This window comes from Carassius carassius, chromosome 19 (genome assembly GCF_963082965.1).
Source record: "Carassius carassius chromosome 19, fCarCar2.1, whole genome shotgun sequence".
Taxonomy (NCBI): Eukaryota; Metazoa; Chordata; class Actinopteri; order Cypriniformes; family Cyprinidae; genus Carassius; species Carassius carassius.
The window spans coordinates 24,222,850-24,248,220 of record NC_081773.1 but is presented as its reverse complement, the minus strand read 5'-3'; the positions used below and the strand labels follow the sequence as shown (position 1 = coordinate 24,248,220).

Here is a 25,371-nt window from a genome sequence, read left to right as displayed (position 1 = left end):
TTATTATCTTAATAGTTACTATACTTTCTTATAACAAAAGGTGTGTATGTATTATAACACGCCACGGGGTTTGGAATAACAGGTTTAATCCCAGATTCTCTTCTTTCCTTGTTACTATTGATATCTAAATAGTGGAGATCATACCAAACGCATTTTAAATGCACTGATAAGGCGTCTGTCTAATCGATTACCGAGTGGCACTGATAGATCCGTTTCTCTGAGTCAACCGGTCGCTGCTGTCCGTTCTGAAGATGGAGGAAGCAGGCGAAGGGAATCACTATTGCTGCGAGTCTATCGCACTGCAGCGGACACACAGTGTTTAGACGCTCCATATCAGATCAGATGGACGAGTGGCACCCCGTCCACTGATAAAACCTCCGCTGCGAATGTCAAGGTTTTCCTTTCTTTGTTTAAAGGGTTTATGCGTCTGTGTATTCTGTGTTTTGACAGGTCCAGGACGCGTAAGGATCAGGGTGCGAATTATGAGGAAGTTTGACCCCACCTATTTAAGGGTTGATGCCCTCAAACCAGGTAAAAAAAAAAGTTGTGGGGTGTGTTTGTTCATTTTAAATGCAATTATACGTGCGTTTCTGCAGCATTTTCAAACATCGTTTCAGTAACCAAAAAGTTAGATTACAAGTTACAAGTGTATGTTACAAGTCAGAGTGCGCTTAATATAGGCTATGGCTCGCGAACAGAAATGAACCCGACCGCTAATTGAGGTATAACCACAGCAACAGGTGATTGCTTTCGGTCCCGCGTAAAACAAATATTTCGTACAGTGTCCGGCGACTGTCAAAGTAGCCGATTCGTCGCTAACAGTATGCTTTGAACTACGAATTGTTTAAAGTAGGCTACATACATAGATACCTAGCCTACATACAGGGGGGAACGTCATGACTATTTTTTCCGGGCGCAATTGTTGAGATTTCCAGTTTGAGTTTTGGCGCCTCTAGCGCACATACATAGAGAGGCCTAATAGTAAACTAAATCTTAAGAAAGGTTTTTTTTTCTTCTTTTTTTTCTTTCTCTACAATCTAAGTATTATATATATATATATATATATATATATATATATATATATATATATATATATAATTTTTTATATATATTTGTGATTGGTAAATCTTTATTACAACTAACCTGAGTAGTTCTGATAGTAGCCTAATATTTTTTTTGTTGGCGATAGACAGCGATCAAGTTGTCGCAATAGACTATTTAGTGCACTCTAACTTATAATCTAACTTTGTAGTTAACACAGACGTTTTAAAATGCCTTTGGGGAAAATAATTAGTTGCATACTTTTAAGACCCCCTCCCCCATTTTTTTAATAATTGACACCCTGAACCTCTAATAATTCGCGGTTTTATCAACATTTATGACTCTTGTTTGTAAATAAAGGAATGATTCATTGCCGCATTTATTGCGCATTACGAGAAGTCATGACGCCTCTGTCGAGAGCAGCTTTTAAACTGATGAGAATTAGCCTTCTGTCGGCGTATGTGTCACATGAATACTGATACACTGCGCTGCACATGAAGCATATAGAAAACACGCACACAGTCATCACACAACCTATGTCGGATTGTCAGACAGGTGGAAATATTGGGCTCTAAGCCTGTTGTAGGCAGTTCCCATCATTTCCTTATTTATGGCTTAATTCCTTTGGAACCGGTGGATCCAGTTGAGTATTCGCCCTAGCCTGCCAGCGATTGACCCAGGTGTTTAACAGGCACAAGTTTCACTTCACTATGTCAAAGCAGTTTCAGATCAGAGGAAGAAATCTAATAGTTGTGGGGAAAGCGCTTAGACGCGTGTGAAATGGAAAAGCTGACGGGCTTATTCGGCGCAAAGGAAGTCACCAAAGCATACAAACCCAAGCTTGCTTCCTAACTTTTTTCTTCTTTTTTTTTTCGTTTTGGTGCAAGATCGTCCCCTGTTTGTGACCAATATGAACTCCAGTTGAACATGACAGTCATCAGAGGACTTCATCATCACAGAGACTGAAAAGCCTCTGTCATTGGAAATAATCGATTGTTTTTACGCAAGGATTTCTTTGGACACTTATTTGCGTTTTCACAGGGGGGAGACCAAACAAAAAGGTAAACGTTTCATTTTTTATTATTAATACGTAGAGTATTGTGGTTCAATTAAAGTCCGGAAAGACGTTTTTTTTCTATAATGCTTATAGTCAATTACCTTTTTTGCCATTGTGTATTAATACTGCCACATCGCTAAGGTGACACATGCATATAACATCTTTATTAATATCCGTTTATGGGTCAATGATGGGACGCTATTTTTCTCCGCTTCTAATAACTTCATGAGCACTTCTTGAGTATACATAGCCTACTCTATAATGAACATGTTTTAGTGTGTTAATTAAATTTATTTTGATATATATATATATATATTAATCTTTGTTCCTGTGGGGCTTGAAGTCAAACATATTTAGATAGTTCGGAAACTGGGAAAATAACACATAAATTAAAAAGTGTCATTACTGTTCTTGAAATTGCTGGTGTCATAGCTTGGTAGTCTTTTATTAGTATTTATTTATGTATTATTGTTAAAAAATAAGTAAATTTTGAGATCACTGATAAAAACAAAAACAAAAAAAGTAATATTATTATTTCAAAAAGTCAGTGTGGCATAACCAACATGCAGGAAGCCATTTTGTTTTCATGCTACAACCATAAAACAGAGACCCCGAAGACCCTCATGACTGTGCGATGATTTTTTTTTTTTTCTTCATATATTTTGGACTTTTCAGAATATATTTGGTTTAGTTTGGGTCAAATAGGTTAACCCTAAGAAAACGTCTCGATATTCCTCAAAAATGTTATATTTTCTTTATTTTGACTTGGAAGAATATAAGTTTAAGTTTTAAATGTTAGAAAGCATCAGTGAAAATAATGATAATGTAGAAAAGTATTTGAGAAGTTCTTACTTGATGGTTATACCACATGACAATTTTAGAGTCATACAACTGAATTCTTCATAGAAAATAATATTTATTTTTTAATGTGTGAAACCAACATGAATCCAGAGAGAACATTTCTAAGACCAAAGTACATGTGGTTTGCATTCAATTTTTATGATTTCGGAAATCCTTATTCGTCATTGATCCATATTGCACATATGACTTCCATTAAATCTCAAAGGAGTTCAATTAGAATTTTATTTATTTTTTAAATAGGAAAGAGATATTACTTGTATGTTGACTGTTCATATTGAGGAATTATTAGGGGCCGGTAGTGTTATGCTGTAGTGCAGGATGAAGGCTGTGTACCGTGATCAGTGTGTATGCATGACGTGCTGTTTGGATCTGCATTGGATTTGAGGGCTAATTTATTCCTCTAATCTGGTTCTATTTCCATATCTAGGAACTGTCATTTGTGTCTTGTTTATTCCAGAAACTTTGATCTGGCTCAGAGTATCCATGTGTACTTTTGTGTAATGTCAGATTATTCCTCGTGATTTCTGGAATTTTAGGAAAGATGGTTTTTGGTATTGTGCGATTCCTGACTTCATGAGGGCTAATTGGGTAGCAAAAAGATAATTTTATGGTTTACTGATTTATCAGTTTTTAATGTTTTGTGTGCAAGTTACAGTTAATAATGCTTTAAAGACCGTGCAGTTCCACAGATCATTATGTAAGAGTGCAGGGAAGGGAAATTATTTTATTATTCTATTAATCAAACAGATGTTTTTTGTCTTGTGCATTTGCTTAGATTTTTTTTAATCATCTGCTATGTAATGAAGCATGACACTGAATATGTTTATGTAATATTAAGCTATTTAATTGGGCTACTTGATATTAACTTAATAGGTTTAGAAATGCAATGCTTCAGCCAAATTTGTTTGTACAGATACTAATATCAGTGCTCTATGAACTAAATCATAATTAGTTGTTAAACATTTTAAAGTTGTTTAAAATAAAAATAAATATCAAATTTCTCTTTCCAAAACCTGACCCAGTGCTTGTAAATGCCCTACTCTCTGGCATAAGTGAGGTTCGGTAAGGACTATTTGGGTCTAGGTCAAGAGATTATATTTTTACACATGTACATGGAGCCATTTTTGCACTTTCTATGTTTGAGCAAAATGCAAGCAGCGTGCAGTAGATCTTATTTATAATACTGTCCTACTAAACGTCATGGAAATTCACATTTTATCTGTCATCACTAGTGAAAATAACATTCCTCCCAGTCCGTTCTAGAATATTAAACCAGTAAACGCTTGATGAATGCTGTGATCAGTTGTCATTGTAATATTTTAATGAATTTTTTTTTTGTAAATGATTATTTCATATGACTGTGCTCTAATATAAGCCTTAGATTTATTGTTTTAGTTTACTTGTTGGTTTGAAATGATTTGATGGACGATATACATCATTACTGATTTTCGCAGCTCACTTGCTCTGTCCAAGCATTTCATTTTAGACTTATTTTTCAATAGAAAGACCAGAAACTCTGAAAACACGCCAATTTTCACACTTTGCATGCATCTTTTTTTTTTTTTGCCTTACCAGGAAGTTGTCACTTACCTAATACTTCACAAGACAATTTAGAAATGTTTTATATAAAATTCATTTAACTTTTAGTTTGCATGGCGGTAACAGAGTAATAGACTATAACAGACAGTTGAATTCAGTTCAGAAGAGCTCAAATTTGTAACAGAAAAGTGTAACATTGAGGAGTCGTACATTCGTGCATTTCTGCACAGCAGCTTGTTCATGTTCCAGAGATACTGATTTGCTGATTTGGAAATGAAAAATTGATTACAAAAACTGTCGGCATTGAACACCTAGTGTTTGGACCTTGGTGTTGTATAATGTAAGAGGATTTTAAATTATTAAAATGTAATTATTATATAATTTCATGGTCACTCATTACGTTTTAAAATACCTTCTTTTTCTCTACACTGAATTTCACTAGACGTGAAAATATTCGCTGTAATCATTTAAAGAAACCTGTGCCAGTATTGTTTGTCAAATGCACATTTTTATTTCAGTCATACAGAATCATTCATCTAATTTATAACTCATCTCCATTTTACAGTTCTGCCCCCTGAATATGGATATGGAGGCGTCGAATGACTATATTGCAAGTAAGTAAAGTTTTTTGCATATGGCCGCATAAAAGCATTTTGGAGGGGTTTTATGCTTGTCAGGTTTATTCAAAATGTATCTTTATGAAATATGTCTATTGCATGGATTTTTTTTTTATTTGTTTATATATTCCCTGAGTGTTGTTTACTGTGGAATTATTTTATAGGAGAGACATTGAAATAGGAATAATAGCACAGTATTTGTTTTACTGTAATCAATCAGAGCACATACACACCTAAAATAGTCAAGCAGTTCCGCCATCACTGTGATTTTATCATGTCACCTGCTTCTCTCATGCTGGGTTTGTGTATAGCACACACTTCATTAGGTTTAGACTTTTGGTAATTGTCATTTTCTTCTGACTTCTGAAAATGAGCTTCATGTATTTGGATCAAGGTTTATCAGGGAATGCTTTCGGGTTGGATAACCAGGTCATCTAAAAGCTTAACTTTTTTGCATTGTAGGCATAATTTGTTGCTTTATTTTGCATGTGTATTGATTTATTTTACATACGCTATTTAAATCCAGCAGCACTGTGGGAGTTTTTCCGCGGCTGTAAAAGCCAGTTCTGCTTTATGAATATGTACAGTAGTCAAGCACACGATCTGCCCCTAAGATCCCGTTCAAAAGCTAACTCTTGGCTCCTCTTGAGATTTGTTATCTGGACAGAGCTTCAGTACCAGGTGCGCAGTGGTACCATAAAGCCTGTTAACTCCCCTGGCAGATTCTCTAAGATGGAACATGCTGATAAAACATCCCTCATCTAAAAATTCTTGCAGGTGTCTTGGAAAATGAAAAGTTTACGGTTTAACTTGGTTCCGTGCACTTTTAAAGGCTTTTTCCTTTATGATTGAATGCCGATCCACACCTTGTTTTTGAATAACATTATCTTTAACTCTTTAGAGTAAAAGATAACAAAGTGCTAATGACTTTAAACTGTGTCTCAGAAACTTCTTCTCAGCGATATTTTGCTTATTTTCACATCATTTATTCCTTTCTTACTAAAACCACTTAGTGATAGTTTTCCAAATTTGGGAATACTTTAACAGCAGCTTGGTTTCTGTTTCCTAAAAAAAAGAGAGAGTCTTAAGTTTGTCCATCTCAGGTCACAGGCTAATACTTCAGCCTTTTGTACAGTAAACTGCTATTGATATGCTAATAAAACCTTGTCCCCTTCAGCTTGTCCTTTAAAAGAAGAGCAGTTCAGTAGTGGCAGGTGGTGAGGAGTGTGAGTGGGAATGTGTTTTGTGTTTGATGTGGAAGGATGGTTTGGAGGTGTGTGGACGGACAGGATAAACCTGATCCACGCTCGAACTTTAGCATCTACGACATGCCACAACCAATCACTCTCTTTCCTGGGAGAAGCGATCCTGTTAAAGACTCAGTTTTTTTTGTCTAGTATCGGCAGTCTGGCACAGAACCTGCCTCCAAGCTCCACGCCCAGTACTGGAATAGAGCCCGCAGCAACCATGATGCACAAATCACTTCAATGTTCTATCAGCTACTGAGTTTAATGTGAATATTTGCATAGTAACCCAATCCTATGCATAACCAGCTCGATTTCAAACAGTTTCTGGTGAAAAATGCAATGAGATTTAGCTTGTTTGTCTTCCTGCTGAACTTAAAGTTAACATTAAATCCAAATTAACCATATTTATATACATTGTTTATCATATGAATCATGGGTGCATTATATATAATGTTTTTTTTTTTTAATCCAGTTTCACTGTAAAATCATTATAGAAGTCACACGTGTTGTGTTTCACATTGACTTTAACCCGTGGGCCACTATTGAAAACACCCCCAATTATTTTCCTCATCGATCCACAAAAAAAAAAAAAAAAAAAAAAAGCCTATGGAACAGCCCATTCTGTAGGTTGCTGTTTGATTGGTATACACACAGCCTTAGCGAATGAGTGATCCGGGATCTGATTCTGACTCAGCAGTGGCACAGGCCAGACCTGTAGTCACTCCAGTAGTCTCCAAAGGGCCTACGGATTTTCAGCATGCATCACTACACGGGGGAAGATGGTAGCCTTATTAATATAAACCGTATGCTGTAGGCCGTCATTACAAGAGAGCTCTCGGCCCATCAACAATCATATGTGTGGGAATGTCAGTGTGATTTGTAGAACAAATTAAACAAAGTGGAATCATTGTAAAACTGTGAAAACCACATATTAATGTGCGTCAGAGATTGTTCATCTGATAGCAGAGCCAAGCACAGACTGCAAGACTGGGAAGCTAGACACAAACATTTTTATAATATACTACCAATCAGAAGTCAGTAAGACTTGATTATAAATAAATTAATACTTTTATTCAGCACGGATGCGTTAAATTGATCAATAGTGACAGTAAAGGCATTTATGACGTTGCAAATTATTTCTATTTCATATAAATTCTTTTCTTTTTAAGCATTCTTTTTATCAGGGTTTCCACAAAAAATATTAGGCAGTACATACAACTGTTTTCAACATTGATAATAATAATACATGTTTCTTAAGCAGCAAATCAGCATAGTAGAATGATTTCTGAAGGCTCATGTGACACTGAAGACTAGCGTAATTATCTTAAATTGTAATGATATTTAGCAGTATTACTGTTTTTACTATATTTTTGACTGAAGAAACTGCACATACTACTTACTTTAAATTCATCTAAAGTCAAGTTTTAAAGACAAGCTGTGAGTATTTACACACACACACACACACACACACACACAGGGTAATAAACTTCAGTCATGTAGCATGCACTTGCCATTGGAAATGATATTTATCATGGTTCGGTTTAGATGTGGGATAAGAGAGCGGTTTTAGTCACTACTGTACAAGAGTTTAGTTTATTCTCACAGATCTCTTTTCCTGAGAACCTTTCTCAGGCCGGGAGGCCATCAGACACAGCGCTCTGTTATGGAAAATCCTCCCCTCGGCCGTCACTCAAATCGGAGTGGCTGCTTGTTTCCCGTTGCCAAGGGACTGCCGGTTACCTGAGATTTCCCTCAACCCTGGCACCGTAACCAGAGACGGGCTTTGGGATTGTGTCATTGGCTGCGTCTCCCTGAGTTGCTCTCCCTGTCAGAATTACAGTGTCTGTCTGCCAGCATGACAGCACAGATATCTGTCACCCCCATTTACTGATTCATTTACTTTAATCACAAACAAAAACTTTTATAGGGCATGAAAGATAAAATAGTTTGGGGATTGAAAAAGGACCTGTTGATTCACAAGAGCAACACAGGACAACGAATCATTAAAAATGTCATGATTACTGTTTTAAAGCCCTTTGGCAGACTGACTCTGCTACACAACAAACCTGTTTGAAGGAGGGACTGACTAGATTAAGAACATTGGTTAGAGATATAACAGCCAGCTTAACTGTGACATCCAAGGTACTTTCCAGTCATAAACGCGGAGTTCAAGGAACCGCAATACCGCCCTTGGTGGCTGTGTGTATGCATAATGCAAGCATTTAGAGCCGTCTAATGTCGATGCTGTTGTATTGAGTGTTTGGCGCTGAAGGGGTCAGTGGGTAACGGGATCAGGGAGCAGGAATCGCTCCCCCTGAGTGGACGTGCTGAAGCCGTATTATTTCCCAAAGCCGGTGCGTGGCGGGTGCGGAGTGATGAGGAAATCCAATCTGAATCTTAAGGATGTGGCTGAAAGCTTAACAAGCTCTCCTCACATGAGATGATGGCACACCGTCTCTGTAAACTGAAGTGTTGAGCTGGTCACTGACCCTAGAGAAATTTCAGCTCTGGTAACAGAGACGGGTGCTATTAAAAGCAGTTATCAACGAGTATTATGGAGGATCATGATATACATAAATAAATGTGTATTATTTATTTAATTAATTTAAATAGACCACAGCTTACCTGGAAATCATTGTTAATTTAGTAACTTTTAAATTATATAAATATTGTATTTGCATTATTACATTATGTCAGTATTTGTTACATTTTAGGTGGTATATTTGAGGTGTATAATAGAGAAAATAAAGAGTGTTAAGAAGCAGACAGCAGTAAGAAGTAGATTTAAACAGAACATTATTATAACTTCATCATTATTTTAGATGATATAGTACCAGATGGGTAAAAAAATAACATTATCTTATGAGTGATATACAGTATACAGTGACTAGTTGAACATGTGTTACACTCCACATCTGTTGCTATGTTGTGTTGAACATTGTATTAACCAATCAGCATCTCCAGAACTGTAATAGAGTTTTCAACAGTACATAAATTGCTGTAAAAAGTACAATAACCAGTATTCAGTACAAAGTTTTACAGTTGAAAGTGTATTTGAGTAATAGATGACAGTAAGAAATAAATCTAGCAGAGCTTTTGTTGCAGTTATCCTTTATTCAGTTTCTTCTTTGACTGATTTTCTCCAAGTGCAATAGTTATGAAAGGTATTCCTTGAACTGTCTGCTTGTATAGATCTGAGTTCAGAGCTTCATTTAGCCACAATAGCTGTGTTGCCTGGAGCAAGGCGATGTCCTCATTGCACTTGTTTCTGTCTGTCTCCTAGGTAACGGCGACTGCTCTCCCAGGAAGGAGAACTCGAAAATGCTGGTGGACCTGTCGACCAGCACACCCAATGGCCAACGTTCCCAAAGTCCTGATTCCCCTGCTGGTAAGTAGGCCCGTCCACTCCCAGCAATACCTGTTCTCATTTGACTTTTTTTTAGATATGCTGCATTGATTAGATTATCTTAAAGTGATAGTTCACCCAAAATAATGTTTTACAGACAAAAGCATTACCTTAAAGTACAAAAGCAAAAAGGTATTCTTTAAATTTAAGGTACTATGGACCATTTGGGCGGGGGGGTTGGGGGGGGGACAAAGACCTTTTAGCATTTGTACATTAGGGTACCACCCCAGCGACAGCTTTGTAGCTTTTTGAGTTATTCCGAACCTTTATGACTTTCTTTCTTGTCGTGTAATACAAATCTCATGACTGAAGCTTTTTGAGCTTCAAAAAGGATGCAAAATTTCATAAATGTAGGCCATATGACTGTATCGAAAGTCTTCCAAATCATATAATATCTTTAAGAGATGAAAAGCATACAATTTCAGTCATTATTCAATGAAAACATCTCTCACAAGGTGACCTAAAGCAGAAGTAACAAACTCTGTTTTACAAGTCAATCATTCTTTTGACTCAGATTTTTAAATGAATAATTGTTTTGAATGATTTGTTCATTTGAATCAACTCAGTAACACATTGATCCATTTGCAGCAGCTGTCATGTTAACAACTTACTAAGAAAGAAAGATTGTCAGTAAATGCTGTTTTTCACACAAAGCTTTCATATAGCTTCAGAACATACATTTGAGATAGAGCACACAATATTTGCTTTTACATCCTTTTTTATAGCTTGAAATAAGAGAGCAAATGCTGACAGAATTTTCATTTTTGGCTAACTATCCCTTTAGCCTTAGAAAAAGAAGTACAGTATGTCACTTTCTATTGCAAAAGATCTGAAAAAGGAGAAATGAGTGAGCATCAGCTCACAAGGGACAGAGGAAGGACCTTTATCTTGCAGTCTAAAAAATAGAAGTTGCAGCTTGATCTAAGATATGATGGGATAGGCCCAGTCTGTGACATGTCCTTTCCTCAAAATCAACTGCAATACGATGGAGGGCTTGTCAGCATGAGCTTGCATATTGAGAAAAGGGAAGCGCTCGCCACTGAAAGATGGAGGTGCAGACCATGATCCCAGATGGAGATTGTTCTTCTTGATAATTTAATGGTCATGTTGCACAGGACGTTGAGAAACATGTTACTGGGTAAAGAGAAGTCTAATCTACACATTTGGTTTAGTTAACCCCATGCTTGCACTCGGACGCAGAGGGATGCGCAGATTCAACTATATCTCAATTCAACTCAACTCAGCAAAACTTTATTTATATAGCACCAATAAAAACTAAGATTGTTGACCAAGATGCTGTACAGTCAATAAAATATCAGAAACATTAACACTTTAACAACATAAATTACAGTACAGAACAGAGCTAACATCGCACAATTATCTACAGTTAAAAGCCAGAGAAAAAAGATGGGTTTTGAGTTTGGCTGTAAACTTATTCAGTGTAGATGCATTTCAAATAGAAACTTGTAGGCTGTTCAAGAGTTTTGGAGCAGCAAAAGCAAAGACTCGGTCACCTCTTGATTTAAATGGTTTTGCTTTTGCTAAGACTCTGAGATGTAAAAAAATAAATAAAAAAATACAAAAAATGGTTTTGACTACTGTACTTATCAAAATAGACTCCCAAATTCTTCAATACGGATTTAACACAGGAAGACAAATTATTTAAGCCAGGGGAGCTAGCAAATTCTGATGATTCATAAACTATAATCTCAGTTTTGCCTTCATTAAGGTGAATAAAATATATGGACATCCAGGCCTTAACATCAGCTAGAAAGGCCAGCAGAGCATCCAAACACTTGTTATTAGATTCCAGTGGCAGATAGATTAGGGTATCATCTGCATAAAAATGGAAGGATACACCGTGTTTCCTAAAAATTGACCCCAGGGGAGGCATGTACAAAGAGAACAAGATTGGAGCGAGAATAGAGCCTTGAGGGACACCGCACATAAGGGGAGCTGTATCTGAAGTAAATTCACCAACAATAACAGAGAAACTTATATTTTAAATAGGATTGAAACCATTTGAGAGCATTACCCTGAATGCCCACCCGGTGCGCCAAACGAGAAATCAAAACAGAGTGGTCAATTGTATCAAATGCCGCCTTCAGATCTAACAGCACTTAGACAGAAGATCTGGCAACATCAAGAGTCTGTAAAATATCAATTAGAACTTTAACCAGTGCTGTTTCTGTAGAATGGTTTTTCTAAAAACCTGATTGGAACACTTAAAAAATATTTTTATTAAACAGAAAGCTCTGTAGTTATATATTACATATATTTTCTCTAAAATGTTAGACATAAAATAGAGATTTGAGACTGGCCTAAAATTAGTCAGCACTGTCAGATCTAAATAAGGCTTTGGTGGACTTTGGGAAGTGGATGTACAGTGGCGTGCTTCATGTCATCTAGAACCATTGCCATTTCAAGGCAACTGTTCATAATCTTAAGAACAGTAGGCCCAAACACCTCAAAAATATGTTTGAAAAAATCAAGGAGGAAGAATGTCATAGGAAGATCCAGAGGGTTTAAGCTGGTTTACAGTATCTTGTAGAGCAGGCAGAGTTACAGGCTCAAACTGACTCAAGGTGCTGGTGAAGAGTGGAGGAACAGAGGGATCTTGACAAGAAAGGGAATATCTAGCCTAATATGCCTTATCTTGTCCACAAAAAAATTAGGGATTTGTCACACATAGCCAGAGACTCTATGTAGACATTATTTAAAGCCTTTTGCCAGAAGATCTTTCTGCAAAGGTGAAATTTTAATAGAAAGAGACTACACATTATTTATGCATCTGACTATGTCGGTTTACCCTGCTTTTGTCATGTGAGCCTGTTAGCCGCTGGCTCGGGTGTATATATCCTCAGCACTGAGTGCGTTTTGTTCTCATTCATCTTCTTTGATCAGTTGATGATGAGAATGCTAAAGGATTCTGTATGTTGTCCCGGCAACCATTTCAAGTTCACTCAGCTGCAGCCATCATAGACACTCCATAACGTGTATGCAGGAGCTGTTTTCTGAGGTCAGTAATTGACAGAATGGACATAGAAATTGAAAAAAACATACGTTTCGTCACATTAAGGTAACGGTGTTCGATTGTGATGTGTTGACAGGATTGCACTGCATTTGCTGTGGGTATAGAGCAAGTTTTTCTTTTGTGCACCGAGGCTTGTCGCTGTTATTGCGAGTCATACGTGTTTTTTTGAAAGTGAAGATCTCTTGTGCAATATTAAGCAAGTACGCTTGCAATGCTTCGTTGGAAGTGCCAGCGGGTGAAGTGAGGGTTATCATTGTGGCACTGCTACACAGCACTTATCTTTCAAAAGCTATGTGAACCTGCATGTTATTGTGTGTAAACAGTTTCTAAACTGAGAGATTCAGACAGATGCTTGATATATTTGACAGTAATTTTATTCCGTGTATAGCTTAACTTAGAAGGAATTATCTAAACTGATTCGAATGGGATGGAGGTCTTTTTAGTTGACAACAGGGTGAGAATGTGTATTGGATGAGGGCTTTTCAGAATATGCTGTAAAATGTGCCATTTTTCAAAAATGTTTTAATTACCATTTTTTATATATATACCAATTATACCTAAATATTTTTTGAGTAATTAAGATTTACAAGTTATAATTAACATATATAGTTTGGAATAATTCAGATTTTTGAAAGAAGTCTTTTATGTACCATCACATAATAAATAATAATAAATAAAGGAATATAAATAATACAATATAAGGAATATATATATATATATATATATATATATATATATATATATATATAATTCTCATTACTCACACTCAGACTTTCCTTATTGAATTCATTTTTTTTCTACATTCAATAGATGAGAACTTGAGTCACTAGCTGTTAGAACTACAAGTTGACAAAAAAAGGAGAAAATCCATAATGAGGTTGCACTAGGGAGCACATCGACAAATTTAGCCTTACTTACAGCATTCAAAAGTCAGTATAATCAGAAGAAGTGTAAAACTAGGGGTAAAATGTCTTTGTAATTTTTACCAAGATTGCTTGAGGAAAAAAATGCTGTTCTGACAGATCACAAAGAATGTTTGCGAAACACACATTTACCTCCTCAGGGAAAACTAGTCCCATCCGAATAATGTTTATGAGGGATATTGCTCAGTTATGAGTGTCTGCGAAGATTGGGAGCTGCTGAACTTTTTTTAGGGGGATCAGAGAGATTTCAGTCATACTCGCAGATTGTGACTCAAATCTAGTGAAGCAGCAGAGCAGTTTGCCTGAGGGACAACACTCACTCGGATGGGAAAGATGAAGGTGACTCAAAGCTTAGTCTCTAGCTCTCGCCCAGAGATTAAACTCACAGTAAAATTACAAACAGGTTTGTCAGGAAGACGTAGAAAGCTGCCTGCTCTTTTTCCACCTGTCGTGAAACCTGGAGAGTGTGCGTGGTTGAGACGGAAAACTTGAGGGCCGGGCTGTCGCGTGTTTACGTGTCGCTATGTGTTTATACGTCCCTTTACATGTCTATTTTTGTCACGCTCTGTGTGTCTGCACGTGTGGGGGTGGCCTCCCTGGAGGTGCTCAACAGCCTGCGCGCTGCGATAAATGGAGAGGCCCGCTCAGTCCAGACCAAAGCGCTGGCCCACCTCCTCTACACTGTCTCCCACTGTCAGTCATGTAGAACTCCACCTGCCCACTGTTTGTCTCGCTACACTAGAGACTACAGCTGCGTCTTCTTTTTTTTTTGTCCGATGCTGTTATTGTGTTCGAGGACAGATTTCTTGGTCACTGTGCTGTCATAGTTACCAGTGATTTCAAAAGAGTCGCAATTCACACTTCAGTTCTTGATCATGTGTATGGAAACTACTGTAGCTCATGAAGTGGGCGATGAAGTCTGACTTTTGTGTTTTGTAGTTTGTGGAGACTCGTTTAAAAGCTTGAATGTTTTCTTACAGCACGCACAATCAAACAAGAGGAAGGTACTGAGGAGGAGACGGAGAGAAGGCCGGATGAGGCAGGACACAGCGGTGAAGAAGGCTCTGGATTGGAGGAGCCCATGATTGACAGCCCAAATAACTTACAAGATGCTGGGCCAGGAGCAGAATTGCAGAGTGAGACAGGGATAAGACTGCCAAATGGTAAATATAATGGTAAATATATGTATAATATATATATAAAAAAAACTTTTTTCCCCAGATATGTACATGCATACACACACACACACACACACATATATATATATATATATATATATATATATATATATATACAAAAGCCTGGACATGGGAACCTTTTAAATTGAATATATTTCTTCTATGATTGCTCTCATCTAAACATTTCTTCAGCTAAGTATTGGCATTTGTGAGAACTTGAGCAACTCAACATACATTATCATACTGGTATCATACAAGTTAAGGAAAAGTCAGAGAATCAATCAAATGTGTGGCAACCCTAAATAACATAAAAGTTGAAAAGAAAATATATCTTTGTTCATATTTATAAAAGATAAATATGTTTGTATTTTATAAAAGAAAAATGTATGTAAATGTAAGGCACCATAATCGAACAATTCTAAATGCAAACGATTTGCCTAAATTTATTGTGACACTTCTCAAGTAAGTTTCGACAGAACACATTTCACTGACTTCCCATTAAAATAGCAAAACCCTTTCGTGACCAAGGCTTGTCACTCATGCGTTCTTCCTTTTTCAGTGTTAAAAGGGTGTGGAGCGGGTAGCTGATCTGTAAGCAGACAATAGTTAAGACTAAGAGTTATTCTCAGGGAAAACATCCCAGGAATCCTCCACAACCTGTTCCCAAGCCCAGGGCTGACGTTGATACTGCCAGACAACACGCTAACAGTACATGGTCATATTTCACTGAGAAAACGTTTAACTAATTAAGCCACAGCAACATCCCAACGCTCAACTTGGGGTTAGCGAAACCGATGATTGAAATTTCTGTGTCCATCAGATGAATGTTTTAGAGTCACAGGCTATATTTAGAGCAGGTGCTCACACAGCAGGTCTAATGCATGAGTAATCCAATTTTTTTTTTTTTTTTTTTTTTTTTTTTTTTTTTTTTTTTTTTTAATTCAATATAATTAGATTCACAATCAACAAAACCTGAAAATTGTATCCGATAGATTTCGAATAGTTATCCTAGTGCTCATCTGGTGGCAGTGGCAATGATGGAGTTCACATGATACGTTTACGCAATACTATGTTTAAACATAAGCTATGTATTTGTATTAAAAATGTATTTGAAAAATGTACTACAGGCTACGTTTATTTGATCAAAAATACAGTGAAAACAATCATTTTGTGAAATATTATTACGCTTTAACATACGTTTTCTGTGTTAATATATTTAATATTTATTCCTGTGAGGTCAAAGCTGAATTTTCAGCAGTCATTGCTCGAGTATTTAGTTTCACATAATCCTTCAGACATCAAAATATGCTTATTTGATGCTTCGGAAAATTCTTATTGTTTCAAAAGAGCAGAAATAGGAAAATAAAATGGAAAATAAATCTTAAAAATCTAGAAGTGGCTTTACAGTCATGTTTGATCTATGTTACATACATCATTGTACGTTGTACTGTATGTTAATAAGTGCAAATAAATTTTATTTATATTCATCAATATAAACCGCCGTATGTACCTACTGAACGCAAATGCCTTGAGATTTTTTATCAGTTTTTATGGGTGACGACAAATGATTCTTTGAAATAGTGATTTGAATCAATTCATTGATTCATCAATTTTAACCAGTTTATGAAAAGGAATCAAACTCCATATTTAGTATATGAAGACATTTTGATTTCAAAAACAAGTTTATGGTTGTATACATTTTAACTAAGAGTGAATGATGGTGCAAACGAGACATTTAAATAGACTTATTTGTGTAAATACAGTTGACAAATCTTACACCATTTTTTCCACTGAAGTTTATATCAGAGGCACTTTCGAAAAGTCTTAATGTTGCTTCATTTCATATTTTTATATTCAATATATCGTCCAGCCTCGAGTGGAAACAGCAGTCCCTTCATGTGCTGTGTGGTGAACTGTCTATATAAAGACAGCTACACTGAAAACACTGCAGTATTTATATGGTTTTTAACATTAGCATGTGTCTCTTGTTCGTGACTCTGTTCGTCCTCTGTCCATCAGGTGACCGGCCGTTCCAGTGTAACCAGTGTGGGGTTTCATTCACTCAAAAGGGCAACCTACTGAGGCACGTCAAACTCCACACGGGAGAGAAGCCCTTCAAATGCCCGTTCTGCAGCTATGCTTGCCGCCGCCGCGACGCCCTGACCGGACATTTGCGCACACACTCAGGTCAGGCTCTCACAACTCTATGCAACTGCTATTAGAAGACACATCTATGGGTGGTAGTGCGGTATTAATATGTGTCGTAGCCTACAAAATGATTGTGGTTCTGTGACCACAGCTGACATGCTCTGGAAAAACTGAGCAGAGCTGTTCTGTCCTGAGGGACGTGTTTAGAGAAGCCTAGCAAACTCTGCGGTTAGGCCACCTAGGACATGCTGCTGTGTTGCCTGCAAGTCTTGCACTCCACCAAAGGAAATGCTCTCTGTCAACCAAAGGGAAGTGTCGCTTTGGTGAAGCATCACTCTCTAACCCACTTTCATATCAGCCCACCATCAGTTGTCTAGTCCTCATCGTTGAAGATCCGGGTCATATGATACCACTCAGGGACGGCTTGGTTAAAATGCACAGGGAGAGCAGGAGCGACCTATCACTCTCATCGTGTTTTGCTGCCTTTCTTTGTCTTTTGTCATTTCCTGTTTTGCAGCTCTAATCACAATGCAGGGATAGCGCAGTTTTTAGGCCAGGCAGCTGAAGTCTGTGGTGTCCTGTTTTTGTGGGCAGAATTTATGAAATAATTCTTAAAGACATAGCTACATTCTGGTTTCACATATTCTCTGATGGTCGCGCGGTTTTTCTTAGGGCTGATGACCACCATGTGCTTTTGTTCACACAATTGACTGAATTTCTGTTTCTCATGACGCTGTATTAAAAACCGTTTGATCAAAATATTTGAAACTAGCACTTTGATCTTCAATTGTATATTAAACACACTCCTTTAGTTAAGATTTGAAAATGTTTTTGTTTCATTTATTAAAAATACAGTAAAAAATGTCAAATATATTTTATAATTCACAATATCCGTTTTCTTTTTTTATATATCGTAAAATATAATGTATTCCTGTGATGGCAAAGCTGAATTTTCAGCAGCCATTACCCCAGTCTTCAGTGTCACGTTATCTTTTTACAATTGGCTGATTTTGGTAGTTTGTAACACTATAAATGTCACTTTTGATCTATTTAATTTGTCATTACGGAAATGTTTTTAAATAAGTATGAATACAGTTCACAAACTGACCACAAACTTTTTAATGGTAAATTGTACCTATGCATGAATTTCTTTATCAAAACATTTAAATGTTAAACTTTTTTGATCACTAAGTACTTCCATTCGTCTTATTTCACAGCTTTGATGACTTTACTTTTATTTGATCGTAGTCACGATACAGAATGAGTAGGTGTATCCAGCGTAGTAGTATAGATTCTCTATAATTTAGCTTTAATTGAACTAACTATGCAAAATTTGTGGTGTGTGTGTGTGTTGTGGTCTATCATATTGATATCAAATGTCAGTGCAAGAACTTTTACCACCAAAGCCTACGCACCAAACTACCTCAGTATATAAACGTTTGTGGTCGATGAGAGTCATTAACTCATTTGCACAAAGTTTTCTAAAGGCATTGTAAGGAGATGCCACAATAAAGCTTTGTTCTACCACAGTGTGAGACACGTAGTTGTTGCTGGAGTCATTTTAAGGTGTAACCCAAGCAACAACATCGCCCAGGGCGGTCCCACCCTTTTTGCCACAAGTCCATCCCTTCTCCTCGATGACCCGTCCGCCTTTCCGCCAACAACCTCAGTTGGAGCGGAATGCGAGAGACTTAGCAGGTCTGACGGCTTCTTGTGCAACGGGCGCAACATGAAAGGCCCTGTCCTCTCTGGCCCTTGGCAACAGAAGGATTGGTGGCAAACAGCCCAGGATAATTAAGGGGGAGTAAAAACGTGCAAAACATTGGCTATCTGATCATTGATCAATGGCTGTCGCTGGAATCCATATGCATGCACGCAGACCACAAACGTGCAATAAAAGATGAAACTGAAACAGCATATGTTGCACCACAGTTTTAGGCGTGTGTCATAATGTTGGTGACTTTGCATTGGATTGCTTTGGCTGTTTTTTGGCAGCTTAGTCAAATAAGAAACGTGAGGTGAGTGGCCCAACGTATGATTCATGGAGAGGATGTTTTAAGATGGGTGCGTGTTTAACTACCAGTTGAGTAAATCGAGCACTTTTGCTGATGCTCTACAATTGATAGGCATTTACTTGAAATGAAATGTCATCCTCATCTCACTGTTTCCTGTTTTCAACCCAAATGGATGCGGTTTAGAGGGCTTTAATGCAGCACTATGTGCATGAATTTGCATTTGAATAAGTGTTTAGACAGGGATTTTTTTTTCTGATTCGTCCAAACTTTGCTACAGGAACTCATAGGGTTTTGAACAGCTGCTATTAATCGATGATACGGTTTCTTTCGCTCCGTATGAGTTTGCATCTTTCTCTTCGTCGCTTATTAATGTGAATGCCTGTCCTAGACTTTGCCGTTTGCAGGTGTTTTTGACAGTTCATTGAACCAAACAATTCAGTTCTCTTTTTTTCTCCATTTATAGTGTAGATTTGACAGTGTGGATGCACTTTATCCTCCGTATGTCTGATCCAAGCCATTTCTCATGTGCTGTCATGCACACACCTACATTTTTAAACCCTCGGGTTTATTAGAAATATTGAAAGTGTGACAAAAAATGTCACTTTCAGAGCTGTCTCATCAGGTGAAACTGTTTCCAATATAGTCATCCACTGACATATAAAGACCCCAAAACTATTGACGTATAGATGTCTGCCCTAGATCCCTTGATTATCTGACATTCACACAATGAAGGAATTTAGTCATTCTTCACAGTTGATGGTATGAAAGTTCACATGAATGCCAAATAAACATGTATATTTATATTTTTATATGTATATTTATTTCATTCCAATATTATATATTCTAATATTATAAATTGTTAATCATTTATGAAGAAAATTTATTATATTAATTTTGGTAAATTATATTATATACTGTTATTGTAAAACAATATATATATATTTTTTTTCTATAAATAAAAACATTGTATTTTATTTTATAATATTTTAAAAGAATTCATAATATTTCAAATATATTAATTTAATATGAATATAATATTTAATATTTAAAAAGCATAATATTTTTGTTTCTGAATAATATATATATATATATATATATATATATACACATACCATAAAAAATGTCGACCAACTGAATTGGAAATTTCGGGGATCTAATGTATGAAACATTGTCTTCCAGGTGAAGCAAAGCCATTTTTTCTGTTGCTGTAATCCATCCTTTCCCACAGAAGTGACAGGGCCTCTGTTGTTTGACATGCTTTTTACATGCGAAAGGTCACTTCACAGCGTCTCAGTCAGTAGCTGTCTCACTTTCACTGTTTGCTTCAGACTGAAAGCACTACAGTGCTTTGAAGAGGGTTACCGAAAAGTGTAGGGGGTATTTTTACAATTGGCACACTTTACAGGTAATCCCACAGGCTTGCTAGTAACAGGTGTGAATTTTCATTATTTTCTCACGTGCAGTAAGAGACTAGCTAACTGCGTTCATATGACTCACTTCTCTAGGCTGTTTTGTTTCACTGCCGCGTTCTTTATGAATAATTCTGAAAGTCCCTTTTACCAGAGGATTGACCACAGAGCTGAAAGCAGCCCCTGTCTCAAATTCAATTATGTTTTTAGCTGACATAACAGAACAGTGCAGACGTAATGGTGGGCTATGTTCCGATTTGATACCGATGAGTGAAAACTTGACAGATAAATGAATGACTCAAACTATTGATGAATGAAGCTCGGAATGAATCAAAGAACGAATCGTTCCATTAGCTACTGGAAAACTCACATCTGTTTCTGGAGGCTAAGCATCGTCCTCCTCCTACTCTTCTCTGCCCACGTCGGAAGGACAAGGTGCTTGTTCCTTTTGTATCTTTCTTTGGGAGGTTCTGTCCCGCATTATCGCCCTTGCACTGACCTAATCTTAGTGGAACTGACTGTGAATCACTTCACACCTTATCCGGCTGAGGAGAAACACTCACTCCATTTCTGTTTATTGTTCAAAGAGACTTTCCAAGTCATCACTCGTGGTGCCAATCACAGATCGATGACGATAAAACAACATCAAATACTACTACTATAGTACATAATTCTATGGAGCAACCCACTCCCTCCGTGTTGTAGTGGTTGCATCATCACAAAAATCTGGCTGTGCCCACTTTCTCGCTTACTCAGTTGGAGACCGAAACTCAATTGTGTGAGCAGTCTGAATGAGTTATTTTACATCTTAATACTTATTTTGCTACTCTTTGATGTCTTTTTAGTGGGCAAACCACACAAGTGTAACTACTGTGGGCGGAGCTACAAGCAGCGCACGTCATTGGAGGAGCACAAAGAACGGTGTCATAATTACTTGCAGAGCGTCGGCATGGACTCTGCCTCCAATCCTGGCCCGTATCCAGGTGAGTAGCTCATGACTTCATTGAGAATCTAAGATGACATATTTCCACCTCATTGATATAGTGTAATGCTGACTTATTGTGAAAACCTTGTTCCACAAAGATGTTCCACAAGCTGGCCTGTTTCTTGGAAACAAAATAATAGTAATTACTAACATAGAATTGCTACACGTAACATGTGTGGGGTACTTTTTGTTTACACCAAGTGGTCAAGGTTTTGCTGGTTAGCATGGTTAGCCCCTGTGTTATCTAGTGTTATTGTGAAATCGTTACGGTGTTGGATGACACAACGGTGTTCCACAAGCTAGTATGTTTCTTGGAAACAAAATAAATATAAATTACCAACATCTAATGGCTGATTTAAACCTTTCTGGGGTACATTTTGTTGACACCAAGGGGTTTTGCTGGTTAGCATGGTTAGCCTCTACTTGTAGTTTGGTCCGAACCACACCATCTGACAGCAAGAACTAATTATTCTATGTAAAATCAGCATAGTCTTGACAGTTCCGGAGAATTTGCGGCTCAAAACAACATGGCTGCAAAACTTTGAGATTCATGGGAATGATAACGAATAGTTTTCTCCAGGTATTATGGACCAGCTTTGTTGATATGCTATCATTCTATCATTTTCTCAGGGGAAGTACCAAAGGAGCAGAGGCAGCTGGAGGCCGCTGGGATGGTGGCTTTCGACCGGCCTCCTGTAATTGAAAGACTGCAGGGGAATGTGGGTAAACGGAAGAGCACCACGCCACAGAAGTTTGTGGGTAAGAGTCACCTCAGCAGTAAATGTGGTTGAATCTACTGTATGCAACACACTGATCTTCAAAGTTCTAGCAGTGCTAACAAACACAGTCAGGTCACATGGTGCAAAAAACGTTTTCAACCTCACACATAAAGTCCCGGTATGTGCATAATGCAAAATGTACGTACTGTCTGCGTTGTTTTAAATCAGGTAACGGCACATTCACGACCAAAATGGGCCTCTTAGTTGGGTCCTAAAATGCTAAAAAGAAAGCTTGTATAAAGTCCATATATCTGATTATTACTTTTCATTGCTTTATTGTAATTTCATAGATTACTTCCACAATAATCATTACAAATGTACACAAAAAAAGAGTACCTTCTACTTTTTGTAGGAGCAACCGTAACTGTGTCAGGCAAATAGGGCTGTGTTTTGTGAATTAGGAACAAGCTATAATAGGTCTAATTCAGAAAATATTATAAATAAAGACGATGGCTTATTTAAATACAGGACATTACTATTTCAGAGCATTTCGCGCCTGGTTAAATTGGATTTCTACTGGTTGGGGAGTAACATGCAGGTTTTGGAGCTGAAATACCACATGCAACCGTTTAGTGAATGCTGAGTTTCCACATGAAGGAACAGAGAGCAGAACTACATTTAAAAAAATAAAGAGAGTTAATTTGTCATGGAACATTTCTTAAAAGAGATAAAATATATGCACAGTAGCACAACTTTATCAGATACATTAAACATTATTGGAAATGAAACTCATTACATGCGTTGTAATGACAATATCTGCGGAAATCAAACTAAGTATTAAAGTGAAAGAGAGAGAGAAAAAGTTTGAGTAGGAGTTTTTTTTTTTTTCTTTTTGTGGTTTTTGCACACCTGTATCTTTGCCATTGCTTTTACTGACTACGCCAGAGCAGTTTACCGCATCCATATTATGCAGGGGTTAAATTTTCTCACTTCGGTCTCTAAACGGGGCTTTCCGTCATTAATGCAACAAAACCTACTAACAGTACTTTAAATGCACTTTTGACAGTAAATTGCAAGGTTAGTCTATTTTTTGATCAGAATGGAAAGTACTTTGGGGGCTGTTCTTAATGTATCTTTTATTGCATTGTCTGTTAAGGTGAGAAAATGGTTCGCTATTCATACCCCGAGCTGAGCTATGAGATGGGCCCTAAGTATGAGAAGGAAGCTGAGGTAATGCATGCCCAATTGATGGACCACTCCATTACCAATGCCATCAACTACTTGGGCGCCGACTCCTTGAGGTCTGTGGTCCATCACCCATCCCTTTCCATGGCCGAAGTGCTTCCTATGGTGAACCCGCTTTTCCATCCGATGTACCCTCTTGGGCCCCGCATGGACCGTCCCAGCAGTCGTGAGCCTCCGTCTCTGCCCCACCAGAACCCAGAGTTCCCGCACCCAACCAATGGCGCAATCTCCTTGGTCAGGCCCAAGAATCCTCAATCGGCCCGAGATGGGTCCCCGTGCAACAGCGGACAGGATTCGGCCGATTCGGCACGAAGCAGCCCCCGGGACAAGCTTGTCGGGGCCGGGCCCAGGACGAGATCCAGCCCGGGGTTTGCCCGGGCAGAGGAAGGCAGGGTGATTGATGCCGCCCGAATCGCCGCCAGGGACGCCGTCCGCGTCTTCGGTCGCGAGGGCCACGAGCTGAGGGTGTTCCAGTGTGAACACTGCCGCATCCTGTTCCTGGACCACGTCATGTACACCATCCACATGGGCTGCCATGGTTACAGAGACCCGCTCGAGTGCAACATCTGCGGCCACTGCAGCAAAGATCGCTACGAGTTCTCCTCGCACATCGTCCGTGGAGAACACACCTTTCGTTAACAATCCAACGTACTCTTGCAGTCAGTTTACTGCCGAAGCATTACGTGAGCACCAATCGGCAGATATATGAAGGTTTGGGTCCAATAGAAAGTTTTCATGTTGGAGCTGTTTGAAGATTTTTGTTCTGGGTGAGGGGATGAGTGTGTTTATGTTGTGAACGTTTTTCGTTTTAAAGTTCTTTTTCATTTTTTTCACCCACACACAGTTTATTGTTGCATATGTACTGAACCTTCCAACAGAGCAGCTATGTGTGATTTAAAGTTGTGAAGTTCTTTCTCTTTTTTTGTAATCTGTATTACCTCGATGCATGCCGTCATTCTGTTTATGGACCTTGATCAATATCACAGGTAAACCGAGCAACCAGAGGACCACTGCAGAACTAAACTGCTTAATTTTGCATACGAAAAAAAGACTTTAATTCAGAGCTTCTTGCTGCTGTGGCTTCTCAGTGCCTTGCTAATGTTTCGAACAGCACGATTTTGCCTCTTATGGAGTGTTTTGTAACTTTTTAGCGTCAATTTTCATTACTTGCTCCCTTTCGATGAAGTTCCGGGGCGTATGAGCTGAAGCTTCGGTACTCGTGCTAATGTCCTCATGTCGGTGCTATTCTAGTTTCACAAAAGCAGTCCTGCAGGGTGGCACAAATCTTTCAGACACATTTTAATGAAGTGATGATGACAATCCCCATCGTGTCTTGTAGATTTTAATGGTAGACTTTTGCCATGCTAAGGACAGATGAGTTTTCCACGCTGTGTTTTGCTTCTGTTGCACACTTACTATCATCTCTTGTATTCTTATGCACGCTGAAAACAGCACTGCATCATGCCTTGATAAACCTGTTTTTGCACTATTAGCTTGAGGCCTTGGGCAAAAATATGCTATTTCCATTCTATTGATAAAGCGAACAAAGGTCAGTGTGTAGTTTAGCTAGTATATTGTCATCTGTGATTCAACAGGGAACAAGTCTGCACCTATATTAACATGCTTTAACAGCAGGGTTGCCATGATTTGGATTGAAATCTGTGAATTTCATTCAGCCTTCGGACCAAAAGCCTCATTATTAATGCCTCATTATTCCAGCTTCTCTGACTGTCTTCAGTGTTAACTCAGAAATGTTAAAAAAATTTTTTTGGACTTACAGTATGTGTTTTATGTTCAACTTTCTAAGAGCTAAGATCTGAAATATGCACGTGCATGCACTGCGTATGCATTTTTAGTTAGACTCTGGTAAGCTAATGCATTTTATCATTTAAGTGATAATCATGCAGAATGACAATTGACTAAATAAAATCAGCCTGGTAACAGAGC

The 25,371-nt window shown here is 37.9% G+C and overlaps 1 protein-coding gene across 3 annotated transcripts; it reads left to right on the top strand.

Moving 5' to 3' along the window:
- Nucleotides 1–447: 447 nt before the first annotated feature.
- LOC132095434 (zinc finger protein Helios-like) lies at nucleotides 448–24,770 on the top strand. Of its 3 annotated transcripts, XM_059500426.1 has the most exons (9): nucleotides 448–531; nucleotides 1,929–2,102; nucleotides 5,064–5,112; nucleotides 9,646–9,750; nucleotides 14,706–14,900; nucleotides 16,923–17,090; nucleotides 21,321–21,458; nucleotides 22,091–22,219; nucleotides 23,336–24,770. In XM_059500426.1, exons 3-9 carry the CDS (start codon nucleotides 5,079–5,081, stop codon nucleotides 24,061–24,063), a joined length of 1,497 nt encoding a protein of 498 aa, XP_059356409.1. In that variant the 5' UTR covers nucleotides 448–531; nucleotides 1,929–2,102; nucleotides 5,064–5,078; the 3' UTR covers nucleotides 24,064–24,770. The 3 variants fall into 3 exon arrangements, with proteins under 3 accessions (XP_059356409.1, XP_059356408.1, XP_059356410.1); XM_059500425.1 differs by lacking the exon at nucleotides 448–531 and having other exon boundaries at nucleotides 1,293–2,102; XM_059500427.1 differs by lacking the exon at nucleotides 448–531 and having other exon boundaries at nucleotides 1,298–2,102; nucleotides 14,706–14,888.
- Nucleotides 24,771–25,371: the final 601 nt, after the last annotated feature.